At 39.5% G+C, this 16,311-nt stretch overlaps 1 protein-coding gene across 1 annotated transcript; it reads left to right on the forward strand.

The window, feature by feature from the left end:
• Positions 1-1,044: 1,044 nt before the first annotated feature.
• Positions 1,045-2,406, forward strand: LOC133825363 (uncharacterized). The gene has a single exon (XM_062258317.1). The coding sequence runs from the start codon at positions 1,045-1,047 to the stop codon at positions 2,404-2,406; it is 1,362 nt and encodes a 453-aa protein (XP_062114301.1).
• Positions 2,407-16,311: the final 13,905 nt, after the last annotated feature.

Genomic DNA, 16,311 nt, shown 5'->3' on the forward strand with positions numbered 1-16,311 from the left:
AGACATTCTATTAATTTTTCCTTTCTTTTTGATATTTTTTTTTTAATTAAAGTTGGAATTTAAGAAATCTTCTAGTGTTTGTAAAAAAAATTTGCAGCGAAATTACCCAACATTTTTTTATTAGTTTAAGTATTGAAGAATTTTTTTCGTTGAAACTACTCACGCATCCAAAAACTGAGATAGTAGTCACTCATTCTGGAATTAAGATAGATTTTATACTTGTTGACTGAATTTTTTGTCAATTACAAATAAACCAATAAAGCATAAAAAAAAAAAATCAAACACATGATATGTACGGGATTTAGGTTATTAATTAGTCCTAGTGCACGAGTTAATTGTATTGAGAAATAAGAACTTGCAAAACTTAAGTTCTTTAGAGATTTATTAGGTCGCATTTTTGCATGCACTAAACAAGTGATACTCTAACCTTATTTATAGGCAGTTGAGAGGATTAAACTCATTAGTGTCTGATTAGAATAAAATTCCATTAATGGGTTTAAGCTTATTATTTTGGTTTTTGTATCATTGAACCTTATAATTCTATATATTTAATCATTTTAAATTTGAATTTATAGTAGGATTTTCTAAAGTTTTTTGGTTTTTTGGTTTTTTTTATTTTACTTTAGTAATTAAATTTGTTTCATGAATAATAATTTTAGTATTTATTCCTTCAAAAATAAAATTTTAAAATTTTTGTTAAATGGTTTTTAATTTTTTTTATTAGATTTTAAATAAATTTTTAATATTTGAATGAATTTTTTAAATTAAAAATAAAAAAATAATGGCATGTACCAATTAAAGACTTACACATATGTGTCTATTTGGCACTTAAATTAAACACATTTATAAAAAAAAATATGCATGTAATAGAGTAGGATAAGAAACACTTATACTAATATCCTACCCTATACGTGCATCGAATACATGTTTTTTGTACCATAACTCTATCATACACTATAACTACAATTCAAGGGATAATTAAGTATTTTATTTTTCTCAATGTAGTATAATCCATCGTCTACTTGTTCGAAAGGTAATAGAGAAATGATGGATAAAAGTTGGATTTTCCAAAAGAATAGATTATCAGTGGAGTATTTTGATGGACTTAAGAGTTTTATTAAGTTATCAACTTTGCATTTAAATGGTGAAAATAAGATTCGATGTCCATGTGTTTCATGTATGAACTTATATTATCATGACTTAGAGACAATTGAGCGTCATATATTCGTAAAAGGATTTTATACCAAATATGTTATGTGGGAGTTTCACGGGGAAGATATCACAAAAGTAAAGGAAGATCAAGAAGAAGTAGAATCAAACAGTGAAGAAGACATACCATATGACAGTGATGATAATGAAGACAATGACGATATGAGACCAGCATTAGAAGATTTAGCTAGTCAATATCATAGGAAGAGTGATTTTGTGAACCTTGGAGATTCAAATGAGCACAATGATGAAAGGAATACATTGCCTGACTTATTTGCAGAAGCAGAAAAGGAGTTATACTTTGGATGTACAACGTTCTCAATCTTAACATTTATTGTTAATCTAATGCACATTAAAGTGATGTGTGGTTGGAGCAACAAATCATTTGATTTGTTGCTCGACTTACTTTCGAAAGCATTTCCCAAAGACAATAAAATTCCACGATCTTATTATGACGCTAAGAAAATGTTACGTGATCTTGGTTTAGGGTACGAAACAATTCATGTATGTGAGTATGATTGTGCTTTAATTTGGAAAGAGAATAAAAATGTTGAAAGATGTCCTATATGTGGTCATGAACGATACAAATTCCAAGGAACTAAAGGCAAGAAGATCCCACACAAAAAGATGCAATATTTTTCTATAACTCCACAACTACAGAGACTTTTTATGTCACGCCATACATCATCTGATATGAGGTGGCATAAGGAAGAACGTGTTGATACAGAAGGTGTACTTAGACACCCGGCAGATGCAGAGGTTTGGAAGGATTTTTATAGACAATATCCAGATTTTGCAAAAGAATCTAGAAATGTAAGGTTTGGATTTGCAACAGATGGGTTCAATCCATTCGGTGATTTATCAAACTCGTACAGTATGTGGCCAGTGTTACTAATGACATATAACATGCCACCATGGAGATGCATGAAACGAGAATTCTTAATGATGGCATTATTGATTCCGGGACGTCGTGCTCTAGGAAAAGACATAGATGTCTATTTACAACCTCTGATTGATGAGCTGAAAGAACTATGGGAAAATGGTGTACGTACTTTTGATATTATTGATAAAGAATATTTTACAATGCGTGCAGCAATATTGCGGACGATCCATGATGTTCCAGCATATGGTACTATATCTGGGTTTAGCACTCAAGGTTATAAAGCTTGTTCTGTTTGTGAAGATGGCACATCTTAATTTCGAATAAGAGGAAAAACATGTTTCATGGGTCATCGTCGATATTTATGTCCGAACCACCAATGTCGCAATGATATGGAGTATGGTGGTACAATCGAAAGGCGTTCCCCTCCAAGAATTTTAACAGGAGATGAAATCTTAGATAAATTAAAAGGTGTATGGAAATGTAGGGCAGGTAAAAATGATAAGATCATTAAGGATGATAAGCAACAAATGAAGGATGCATGTTATGAAAATAACACGAACTGGAGGTGAAAAAGTATTTTTTGGGAGTTAGAATATTGGCCTAAATGAAAACTAAGACATAATTTGGATGTGATGCATATTGAGAAAAATATATGTGATAGTGTAGTTGGTACAATATTTAGAATTGATGGGAAGTCTAAAGATACTGAAAAGGCAAGACTTGATTTACAAGATTTAAATATTCGTAAGCAGCTACACATGAAAAAGAAGGGGAACAAATGGTTCAAACCAGTAGCATGCTATACATTATCAGCGAAGGAACGACAAGAATTTTGTACGTTCATAAAGTCTGTAAAATTTCGTGATGGATATGCTGCAAATATTTCTCAGAATGTTAACATGAAAGATGGAAAATTATTTGGGTTGAAAAGTCATGATTTTCATATTTTATTACAAAGGTTGTTACCTATTGGTTTAAGGCCATATTTGAAAAATAAAGTAATGGATGCTATTGCTGAGTTGTCGTTATTCTTCAAAAAGCTATGTGCGAGGACATTATATGTGAAAGACTTAGACGAATTAGAAAAGGGCATTGTGGTCACGCTTTGTAAATTAGAAAGTATCTTTCCTCCTGCCTTCTTTGATGTGATGATTCATCTTGTGGTTCACTTGCCATTGGAAGCTAAGTTAGGTGGTCCAGTACAAATGCGATGGATGTATTCAATCGAAAGGTAACAAAATTTATAACTTAATTTAAAAAAATTAAATAATCATTGAATACAAGTCTTTATTACTATATATTGAAAACATAATTAATTTCAGGGAATTAGGTCATTTGAAAAAATATGTGAAAAACAAAGCCTGACCTGAAGGTTCTATTGCTGAAGGATACATTATTACTGAGGCACTAAACTTTTGTTCAATGTATCTTCGTGGAATGGAAACACGCTTTAATCGTCCTGAGCGCAATCCTGATTACCTTGGAATTAGAAAACAATCGACACTGTCAATATTCAACATGCCTACAAGACCATTTTGAAGACAATCATCTATCACACTAACTCAAGATCAATGAACCCAAGTTCAATGGTACATTTTGAATAATTGTCCTGAGTTGGAACCATATTTAACGTAAGTTTATAATTTTATTTTTTAAATTCTAACAACATTTAGGTTTTAGCATAAAAATAATCTTTCATAGTACTTATTGTGAACACAGAGAACATAGACTATTCTTACAATCTCAAGGAATTCTGGATATCAATCAAGTGCAAAGAAATGAATTTTAAACATGGTTTGAAAATAAAGTAAGTTTAAATATCAATGTTTGATATTCTAAATTTTTTATTTGTCTTGATCTTACATTTATAATTTTATCTGCCATCACAGATAAAAAAAATGAATGAAACAATATTTGGTAAAGCACAGGAAGATTTGTATGCAATTGCAATGCAACCAAGTTTTATGGTTTGTACATACGCTGGTTGTATGGTTAATGGAGTTCGATACCATACAAAAAGTCGAGATGAAAGACTTTTAACTCAAAACTACGGTGTTCACGTTGAAGCAGAATATGATGGAAATATATGTGATTTTTATGGTGTCATCAATGAAATTTGGGAAGTACATTACCTCTATTTGAACAAAGTTATATTGTTCAAATGCTCTTTGTACAATACCAATGGAAGTGATAGAATGTACTCTGAATATAACTTTACTAGTATCAACATCAACTCAGAATGGTTTGAAGATGAACCATTTGTTCTTGCCATCAAGTAAGTTTGGTTTTTTATTTGGATGACATTAAAAAAAGTAAAGATAATAAAGATTGGAAAGTGGTACAAAAATTAAATCATTGTCACATTTGGGATATACCATCAAAGCCAATGGATGGTGAAGTTGATGATGAAGATCCAACTATCAACAGTTCTGAAGCATATCAAGAAAAATCTTCGAATGACATTGGAGTGAATTTTGATTCAACGACAAATGATACTAATCTTATTCAGGATGATATTGAAGATATAGAATGTGATAATCATCAATTGTTCAATGAACTTCAAATAAATCATAATGATCACGTTCAAAGTGATATAAACAGTGACGATACCGATGAAGAAGCTTTACTCGATGATTCTGAAGATATAACTTTGAGTGATGAAATTGATTAAGCATATAGTGTGCTATTATTTTTATTTTTTGTACAGTTTTGAATATGCAAATTTATTATATGCTAATAAAAAATTTATATTTTTTAGATTTTTAATCATGACAAATGAGAAGTCTCTCGATCCACCAATAACTACTAGAACGGTGTTTGGCCGTAAGAGGACACATATTAACTCTTCATCATCTACACAGTCTCCTCCTCGTTTGCCATGTTCTTCCAATGATGATTCAATAACATCATTAAATGATGAAACAATCAAGTCCTTAGAAGGTATAAATGGTTTATGTACAACTTATGATAATATATACATTAAAAATTTATGAAAATAGTTATGATTATAAGTAATATAACAATTATTTGACAGAATCGAGGAAGAGAACTCGTGGCCCTACTCGTGGGGATGGTGTCAGACCCTTATTAAAGGATGATGCAAGTAAGTTAAAGATTTCCTATAAAAAAGGTGAATTTCGAGTTCATGGGACGCATGCCACTGCATTTGCGAACATTGTTGGTGTAAATGTACGCCATCATGCTCCACTTCAGTATAGTGGCTGGGCTAAAGTTCCTCCAGAAGATAAGAAAGTCGTATATGCTCGTATCATGGTATGTTTATGTTACAATACTTATTTTATAATATTTTTTGCATGACAATTTATTTTTTGAAATTCTTTTTGCAGGATGTATTCGAGATGGAATTTAAAAAAGATCCATATCTTGAAACTATTTGCAATCACTATTGTTCAGAGCGCAATAAAGATTATCGTAATAATTGTCACAGAGAGTATAAGAATATCATCAAAGAAGGTAAGAATCCATTAGAAAATCATCCTGTGAAATTGGTGCTAAGAGATGAAGATTGGCAATGGATGTGCAATAAATGTTTCTCTAACGAAGAATGGAAGGTATCCTACATTTCTTGAATTATTTGTACACATTTCATTATTCTTAATTCTTAAAACTCACATGAAAAGTATTTTGTAGAAAAAGTCAATTGCAGGGTCAAAAAATAGATCAAGTGTTTCTTTTATGCATTGTAACAACCCAAATTCGCTAATAAGGCCTAAGGGCCTTGATTAGTGTGCCTGAAGGGCATAATGGGAGTTATGTGTGGTTTTAATGATTAAGATGCATGACTATGATTTAAAGCATGTTATATGATTATTTGAATATTTGAGATGTATGAATATGCGTATTAGTATGCTTGTATGCCCTGATTAGGTTAGAGGGGCATAATCGTAATTTTGGCCATTATGGGCATAACTGCTTCGATATATGTGATAATTGTCGAGACCACATTATTATGTGGATATATCTGTGATCTGTGACTCGAGACGATCCTAGTGAGCAAAGTAGCGAAAAAGTCATGGCGGGGATTTATACCCGGCTCAAGGTGAGCTTAGGGGTATAAATGGGAATTTAGCGAATATACTGGAGTTTATCTTGACATTGAGGAATGTTATTGGTAATTAATTAGGTATCGAGAGTTAAGCGGGAAATATTAGAGACATTCGAGGAGTTAGCGGGAATTGGGGTAAAATGACTAGAATGCCCTTAAGTGGATTAAAGGGTTAGGAATAAAGGGGAGGGCATTAGGGTCATTTGGCTTTCTAAGGATGGAATTACTGAGACTTTACATTAGTGGGAAGTATAGAGAAGTGTAGAAGTCTGAAAGAGAGAAAAGAAGAAAAAGGAAGGAAAATAAGGGAGAAAAACAGAGAGAGTTTTCTAGGGTCGGTTTAAGCTTCCTTCATCAATTTCTTGAGGATTTCTGGAGCAAAGCTCAGAGGAGAGCTAGGATAGACTGAACATCAAGGATCCTAAGCTAGGGTTGAGGAATTGGAAAAGGTTTAGAAAGAGGTCACTAAAACTTGAGGTAAGACTTTAGAGTTCTTCAGTTTCAGTTTCTGGTTTTTGAGCTATGGTGTTTTAGTTGAATTGGATGGAAACTTTAGGGAATTCAGGCCTAAGGCTGAGGAGAAGCAAGTCAAGGAGGTCTAGAGACAACTTGAGGTCGAAATTCCACCAAAGGTATAAATTCTAAGCTCTAACTTTAATGTTCAACTGGTTTCTGCTGAGTTTCATTGTCTAGAAGTGGCTATGGTGAATTTTGAGTTTGGGGATGCATGTGCTTGAGTTCTAGGTATTTGGGGTGCTTGGGATGAGTGGAGTATGGTCATAAGGTTATTTTTGAGTTTGGTAAAGATTTGGAGGAGTTTTGGTTGAGGTTGGTTCGAGGAAATCGCAGGAGGGAAAAGCTGGTGTTAGCCTGTCTGTGACTAGCGCTACAGCGCTAGCCTTTAGGCGTTGTAGCGCTAGGCCAAGCTTGCTGATGGGGTTTTGCTTCTGTTTGTAGCGCTGTAGCGCCCTCCCATGAGCATTGTAGCGCAACCCTGTCTTCTAAAGAGGATTTTAGGGTTGTTTGCAAGGGTTTTTGACCTAGGGTTTGGGGTTTGATTCTACCACCTTGTTTGGTGGAACTAGGACTTCCCAGGGGCTCGGGATTGGCCCCGAGGCTAGGTTTTGGACTTGAGGATTGATGATGACTTTGGTCCGTGGTTGTGTTTAGGTGAGTGTTAGGGCTCGAGGGGGATCGTGCTCAAGGAGTCGAGGGATCAAAGCTAGTGAATTGAAAGGTAAGAAAACTGCACCCGGTTATATGTTTGTGATGGGACTAAGTGCTCCCGATATTTGTATCGTGTCAATGATGGTATTATGCCATGGGACATGTAAACGCGGCCTAAGGGCGCCGTACACTATATTTGCGTACAGGGCACTGCTTGGCCACTGGTAGCCGAGGACAGCTTAATAATCACTGAGCTCGGTTTAAGCGAGCCGAAGTCAGTGGGATAACGGAGGGAGCAGCCTGAGAGCGCTAGCCCTAGTTATCATTTATGTAGTGATGTATGATATGAGTTGATATGTTTAGCATGTTCAATACTTGATTATACTGAATGATTATATGGCTAAGATTATGTGATGCAGTATGGGATATTGATTTGTCTGTTGATTGCTTATGCTCTGTTGTTGTGTCTTCTTGCTGGGCCTTGGCTCACGGGTGCTACGTGGTGCAGGTAAAGGCAAGAGCAAGTTGGACCAATCCTGAGGTGGAGAGCTGCGGGGTTGAATGTACATAGCCAGCTGTTCGATCGCCATGGTCGAGGAGTGGGTCAGGACAGGGATTGCCTAACTGTCTGTTTTGCCTTAATATGGCTTGATATTGTATATAAACCTTGTGTCTTTTGTAAACAGTCTTTAAAATTAATATTTTTGGGATCCCGTGTAAACAGATGATGCTTCTTAATGAAAATGTGGCTTTTAAGACCAAAACATTTTTAACCCTAGTTCCTTTATAGTTTCAGTAACACGATTTTAATTAAATGACTTGATTAGCAAGTCTGGTACTTTATAAATACACAGTGTAACGGTCTTGGCTATCCAGGGCGTTACATGCATTCTGGTGGAACTAAGTCATTTATTCAATAGTTACATGAGGAGGTAAACATTTTTTGGCATAATATCATTGTAATTTTATTATATTTAATGTTATTAATTATTTAAATGCATTACAGAAATCAAAACAAATAATGGAAGACAAAGTACAACAAGAAACAATGAAGTTTGGAGAGATTGAAATGTTTCGAAAAACTCATTGTACAATTAAGAATGAGTGGACCCACATAATAGCCGAGGACAAATATGTATGTTTGACTTTTAAAAATTATGAATTTTTACCTTCTAAATTTTGTAAAACTATTACACTATTATTTTGTTGTTATTGTAGAAGGAAATGGTAGAGTTACGAAAAGAGAAACTCATTCAATTTGAAGATGGATTGTTACTAGTAGTGGATGAGGCTGCTATATACAGGAAAGTTTTAGGCGAAGAAAAATATTGTTGGTTACGAGGTTTTGGTCATGTACCCGGAAAGAAGATGTCAACCCAGTTATTATCCAAACGTGAAGAGATTGAAGATGAGCGTTTGAAGAAATTAGAGAAAATCGTTGAAGATCTTAAAAACGAACAAAATAACATCATTGCAAGAATTGTTAAAGAGAATATGGAGAAGTTCTACGAATCACAACAAAGTCGATTATTAGAACAAAGAGCATTAGAGTCACAAATCACACCTCCTCCATCAATGGTTTCATTAAATTTTAAATCCAATATTACATATAATTTATGATTTTTTTTCTAATCAATTATTAATTTTATATTTTGTTTCAGAATAAACAACATAGTCTTTCACCGCAACTGGAGCCATGTAAAGGAAAAGATCAACCTTCTTCTTCACAAACTCTCAGTACATCCTCCACAAGTTTAAAGGAAGTGCAAAAATCTCCAATTCAATTTGAGATGCCCAAGGATGCTCAAAAGAGTGTAAAAGCTGTATTACAAGCTGTTCGACTTTATGAACCTTCACACACATTTTGTATTGCCATGGACCCAGAAATTTTGGATAGTGATCAATACTTATTTATTTCACCTGAAGATGTGATTCACTTTGGCACCATGACAGAGATTGGAGCTCCTTGTATAACATTTTGGATCAGGTAAAAAAGAAATACCTTTCACATAATTCTCATGCACAAAATAACATTATTTGTCTTACAAATTCAATTGTAATATTTAGGATCTTACATCGAAAGTTGGAAAAAGAAAATCGAGCACAATATTTTCGTTTCTTTCATCCAACTTTGGCTTTGGATTCGTGCCAAACACAAAATGCAATATCAATGGCAAATCGTTTGGAAGACACAGAAACAGGACAATTTTGGTTGCTTCCTATTCATATTGGGTAAGATTTATTTATTTAACTAATTACATTATCAATATCTTAATTTATATACAATATCATATTTTATGGTCAACAGATATCATTGGATGCTAGTAATAATTGATCCATTACATGATACATTATTGGCTTGATCCAATTAGACTACCCCCACGTAACGAAATTAAAAGTCTAATGGCAATGTAAGTTAAATATTGATATGGATTAGTCTTATTTAATTTTTACTTTAAATTTATTATTAAATATTTTATTTGTTTATTAAGGCTTTTGATTACTACAATACCTCCACAAATAGGCAACCAAAAGAGTCTGGTATTACATGGAAATCTATAAAGGTAAGTTATAAAATAATATCACATAATATATATTACATTTGATAGTTACTGTAAAATATTACAATATAATATTGTATTGAAAATTTAAATTATCAATGTCTTTTTATCTTGTCATTTACATTTATGAATTTGTCCAGTGTCCTCAACAACCATCGAATATTAAGTGTGGATATTATGTAATGAGATATATGCGTGACTTTTGCATGAATTCTAGACCTATCAATTGGTTAACTACTCATGTAAGATGTATATAAATACTATTGAAATCGAATATTTTGTTATTATATTATACAATTGACTAATATTCTTTATCACTTACATTTATTTATTACAGTGCAATGAAAAGATGAAAGATTACACAAAACAAAATATTGATCGAATTCGAGTGGAGTGGGCTGACGAATTCATAGAATTGGTTGACTAATTCCAATGAGAAATACTATAGTTCCTTCTCCAATTGTTTCATTTTCAAAAGTTGTATCCAAAAAGTTTTGTGGTTCTAGTTTTTTATTTATTTTGAATAGTTTTAGTCACTATGCTCTTTTTTCCCCCAAGAGGCTTTTTCCCATTGGATTTTCCATTTTGCGTTTTTTAACTGAGGCTTGCCATAGGTTCAATGCAATATATTTGTTTTAGGAAAGTTATATGCATCTCTATACATGGCTTATGTAGTTTCTTACTTTTATTTTACTTCGAGTTTGTTATTGTACTTATGATATTTTTAATTTTATCTTTTGATTTTGTCCATATACATTTAGTTAGTTTTTTTTCACCTTGATCTTATTTTTTTAAAAATAAAATTATTTTACGAATTGAAATATTATTAATTTGTTGAGAGTCCATAACACAAATCTAAATTTAATTACTTTATGTTTGGTATTCTCATATATTTTTTACATTATAATTTTTATTGTGTACTTTCTCTACCAATACTTTTGTAGCAAAAATACTACTACTAGAAATATTTTATTTGGTAGTGCCAAAATATGATATAATTTAGTAGCAATAAATTTATTTTTGTTATCCAGATTTCCGGATAGCGTTTAGATTGATGACTTCGGGGAAGCAGAATTATCGATGTCTTTCACGGTAGGTGACCAGAGCTCGCGGATGGACAGAAAGGCTTCGCCTCCCCTGTTTGATATCCGGATTACTCTTCCAAGCAAGCACAACACGGAAACTCGTTGACTCTCCCGGACTCCCGAAGGATACCCCTCGGGGAGGCCCCTTCTAGGAGAGGCCCTTCGAGTGGTCTCCGCGGAAACAGTTCCGTGCCTCGCACAGAACAAAACCGAACTGTCGAGTCCGGGAGAGGGCATATTTGGAATGATATCCGTCTGACACAGGATCCCGCCTGACACGCCCGTCAGGACAAAGCCGCACACATCCCAGCACGCCTAAAGGTACCTTTTCGCCTACTGTTCCGCTGACAACTTGGAAAAGACGGCTGACTTTGTGTGTTCCCCATACTTTCACGTAAATATATCCACATAGAGTCTTGTAGCCATGCGACTACAGTAATTGTATCCCCTATTTATGGCTGGTGTAATTAAGACCCATGTACGTGGAGAAAAACCCTAATCCGAAACCCTAGCTATAAAGGCCCCTTCATTTTACAAGAAGAGGGGGGACCGAGAGATCACATAGCAAAAACTCTACCAAAATCTCTCTAGCTTCATCTTCTTCAAGAGAACCCGAGAGAAACATTGTGAGTGTGTGAAGTTCTTATGCACCAGCCATCTTACTGTAACCTTTTCCAAGTATAATAACATCGACTCGTGGACTAGGGCTTGTTAACGCCTGAACCACGTAAAAACACTGTTTGTTTAGTTACATTTCAGTATTTCTACAGTTCTTATCTTTTTATTATTCTGTTAGTTATTCGTTTCCGAAAAACTCGGTAAACATTTTGGTGCTTTCATTGAGAGCTGTAGGAAGTTGTTAGTCAGCTCTTTTTCTGTGTACGTTTTTTGTATTCACTTCGTACTAAAGAGATGGTGACTACGCGAAAATCCGCTGTTGACAAAAATGCTACGGTCAACCCCGATACCGTGATGGAAGATGTGGTGCAAAGCGAACCCTTAGACTACTGAGGTGAAGACCCGACATCCCGCCAGGATCAGGTCAGTACCGAAGATACAACATACTTAGAAGACGAAGAAGAGTATGTCCAAGACGGTTATTACAAGGACGGCTGCTACTATGAGAAGGACCCAGAACTGGTCCAAGTAGCCGAAGAACTGGTGGCCACTAAGGCCAAGCTTGCTGAGCAGGAGCGCGTCTCCGAAAGAATGCAACGCATGATGGAACGCCTCCAAAGTAAGTTCGGAGATCTAGGCGACTCGGACGAGGATACCTCTGTTCGAGGTGGTGCTGATGCCCCCATGCCGGATCCAGCCGCTGCTGGACCATCCAAAGCCGCCCCTAACAAGGGCAAAGAAAAAGTTGGAGAGCCTGTGTGCGCTGACGCCCCTGCACCTCCTAAAGGCGTGAGTCACCAGACCGACTGCCCCCCCCGCGCGCAGAAGGTCTCTGGCGCTCCTAAGCCCAGACGCCCTTCAGCCCCAAGGGGGCACTCTGTGCCTAAAGGGCCCGGTGCTAAGGCACCCAGGCCTAGGGGAAGGAACAACCGCCCCAGTGATTCCGTCAATCAGGACGGTCGGGCTGCGAACTCGCACTCCGAAGATAGCTGGTCCACGGTGGACCTAAGAAGAAGGTTGGAGGCCAAGTATGAGAAGGCCAAAGGGGAAAAAGCCCGGCCTCGCGGAGATGAACTCCGAAATCATATTAATGACAAGCTCCGGGGACGTGACCTCCCGGAAAGTGATACGAAGAGGCTCGAGGAACAGATTGCTGCCTTGACCAAGCTGGTCCGGAAGCAAAGTGGGGCCCTGTCAGATTCTGAGGAGGAAGACCCGGAACCATGTATTAGGAGGATCGCGGAAACGTCCCTCCCGGATAACTTCAAAATGCCTCACATAGAATTATATGATGGGAGGACAGACCCGCGTACCCACCTAGCTAAATACAATAAAATGATGCAAGTGGCGCGCGTCAGTGAGGACGCCAAATGCATGTGCTTCTCACTCACCCTTACCAAGTCCGCGGAGGACTGGTGGAAAAGATTAGCTCCCGGATCAATCCACAGTTGGAAGGAGCTACAGTCCACGTTTAGGAGGCAGTTTATTGCTGCCCGCGACCACGACATGGAGGTTGGTTCCTTAACCAACATCAAGCAGCAACCCACTGAGAACCTCAAAGCTTTCATTCAGAGAATGATGGAAGCTGCTGCAAAAACCAAGGTCAGCGATGACATGAAGCTGATCGCCCTTCAATCGGGCCTTACTGTCGGCTCCCTGCTATGGGGGGAAATGCAAAGGAGACGGGCAGAAACCCTGTCCGAATTCATGTCAAAAGCTCAGGGAATCATCAACCTTGAGGATGCCTACCAGCAAGCCTTTGGAGTTCCCCCGGCTCCAACCCCTTCCGTGACTGCGCCGAGCTTTGCTTCGCAAACTCCCGCACCAGCCCTCACGCTTCCAGGAGCCCGATTCACTCCGAGTGTGTATGGGCCTTCCGCGTCTGCTCAGACGCCGGGTCAAACCCATTTCTCTGGGTATGGAGCAGTACAAACCGGATGTAGTATCGCTCCTAGCATGCCGCAGCCGCAAGCGGAAGCCCCGGAACGAAGTTTGAGCCAATCGCGGAGCAAACGAAGCGGAAGAAACTCCAACCGGAGAGACCATTCAAAGAAACCCCGAAAGGATTATGAGCCCAAGTTCACGGAATATACCAGTTTGATAGACTCGCGAGAGAATGTCTATCGGGCGACCTGTAATATGGTCAACTACAGGAAGCCCCCGAAAGTGTCTCACGGAGGAAGGCGTCCGCGAGACTCCAATAAGAGGTGTGAGTTCCACGGAGACGTGGGGCACACCACGGATGAGTGCCTTCAACTGAAGGATGAGATCGAGTCCCTGGCAAGAGCGGGACACCTCGGTCAGTGGGTGAGAATACCCATAATCTATCCCGGACAGGGGGTAGTTCACGGAGCTGCATATTCACCGGGACAGAGGGGGGCCGCTAGCGCTCCTGGAGCCGGTCACCCCCAAGCTCCCGGGTCTCAGTTCCCAGCACTTCCTCCTCCACCTGCTCCGGCGCCCATTGCCTTGTTGGCTCCAGGGCCAGGCAACCCATATCCGCCCGGCCTTGCTCCGCCACCCGTTGACGGACACGTCGCCACCATTTCCGGAGGACCACACCTTGCCGGAAGCACCCGCAACTCCCAGAAGAGGTACTTGAGGGAGTTAGAGCACGCCGAGGAGATGTGCGCCTTGGTCCAATCACCTGCTCAACGTCCCCGAATGATGGATCTTCCCATCACCTTCACGGAGGACGATGCTCGACATGTGCACTTCCCCCACAACGATCCCCTCGTGGTGGAAGCCCAGATTGCCAATAAGAAGGTCTCACGGATCTTGATCGATAACGGAAGCTCCGTGAACATCCTCTTCAAAGCGGCCTTCCACGCGATCGGATTGACCGAGACGGACCTGGCCCCATGCCCCATCCAGCTTCAAGGTTTCAATGGGGACGCACTCATGCCATTAGGCAAAATTCAACTTCCGGTCACCCTCAGAGGAGAAAGCGACGCTTGTGCCTTCAAGCATAGCACATTCGTGGTGGTCGACTGCCCCACGGCGTATAATGCCATCTTAGGCCGACCGGTCCTGATCGATTGTGGGGCCATAACCTCGATACGTCACTTATGCTTGAAGTTTCCCTGCGACGATGGGCGTATTGGCACCCTCCGAGGAGACCAGAGAAGTGCACGGAGCTGTTATAACGTCTCCGTCCGAGCCGTCTACACGGTCCGAGAGACGTTTGCTGCCATTCCTTTGGCGGAAGTATTGCCAGAAACTAGGGATGCTCAGGAGGCATACTTTGACGAACTCGACCCAAGAGTGGGAATCGAGAAAGCAATAGAGCCGATGGAGGAAGTCGAAGAGGTGATCCTCAATCCGGGAGAACCCACCAAGGTCATTCAGGTGGGGAAAAACCTGCCGTCGGCCGTTCGAGATAAGATCGTGGCCATTGTGAAGGATAATCAGGATATCCTGGCATGGTGCCACGCTGATATGACGGGGATTAATCCCAATGTTGCGTGCCACACACTCAACATAGACCCAGCTGCAACTCCAATTCGCCAAAAGAGGAGGCCGCTGGACCCAGTGAGAGCCGAAGCCGTCAAAGCTGAAGTGGACAAATTGATGTCCATAGGCTTTCTCCAGGAGTCGCACTATCCCGTGTGGTTGGCCAACCCAGTTCTGGTCCCAAAAACCCGATGGGTCCTGGAGAATGTGCATTGACTTCACGGACCTAAACAGGGCCTGCCCGAAAGATTGTTTCCCTCTCCCGCGAATCGATCAGATGGTGGACGCTACTTCCGGGTACGAACTCTTATCCTTCATGGATGCGTACTCCGGATACAACCAGATCAAGATGCATGTCGCGGACCAGGAACACACCAGCTTCCTCACGGATAAGGGTGTCTACTGTTACGTGGTCATGCCTTTCGGTTTGAAGAATGCTGGGGCGACTTACCAGCGTCTGGTAAACAGAATGTTCAAGGACCAACTGGGGAGGAACATGGAGGTGTACGTGGATGACATGTTGGTAAAGTCCAAGACCTCCGGGGACCACAGTAACGACCTTGAGGAAGCTTTCGCCGTGATCCGAAAGTACGGGATGAAACTAAATCCAAAGAAATGTACTTTCGGGGTCTCGTCTGGGAAGTTCCTCGGTTTTATAGTCAGCTCCCGCGGAGTGGAAGCCAACCCTGAGAAAATAAAGGCGTTCATAGATATGCCTTCCCCCCGGAAGCATAAGGATGTCCAGAGCGTTACCGGAAGGATAGCTGCTCTCAGCCGCTTCGTATCCAAGGCCACCGACAAGTGTATCCCCTTCTTCAATGTTCTGCGAGGGAACAAGAAGTTCGAGTGGACCCCCGAATGCGAAGCGGCCTTCCAACACCTCAAAGAACATTTAACCCGAGCCCCCATTCTGTCCAAGCCGGTCGAAGGAGAGGCGTTGTTCTTATACCTAGCTGTGACTGAGCACGCAGTAAGTGCCGCTCTCGTCCGGGAAGATGGCCGTATCCAGCTCCCTGTGTATTACGTAAGCAAGAGGTTATTGGACGCCGAGTCCAGATATTCGATGATCGAGAAACTCTCCCTCTGCTTGCTGATCGCTTCACGGAAGCTGAGGCCATATTTCCAGGCGCACACCATCAAAGTACTCACCAACCACCCTCTCCGACAAGTCCTGCAGAAGCCCGAGTCTTCTGGCAGATTGCTTAAGTGGGCCATGGAACTAAGCCAGTTCGACGTCCACTACCAACCGCGTGTTTCCATAAAAGGTCA

This window comes from Humulus lupulus, chromosome 3 (genome assembly GCF_963169125.1).
Source record: "Humulus lupulus chromosome 3, drHumLupu1.1, whole genome shotgun sequence".
In the NCBI taxonomy this organism is placed as follows: Eukaryota; Viridiplantae; Streptophyta; class Magnoliopsida; order Rosales; family Cannabaceae; genus Humulus; species Humulus lupulus.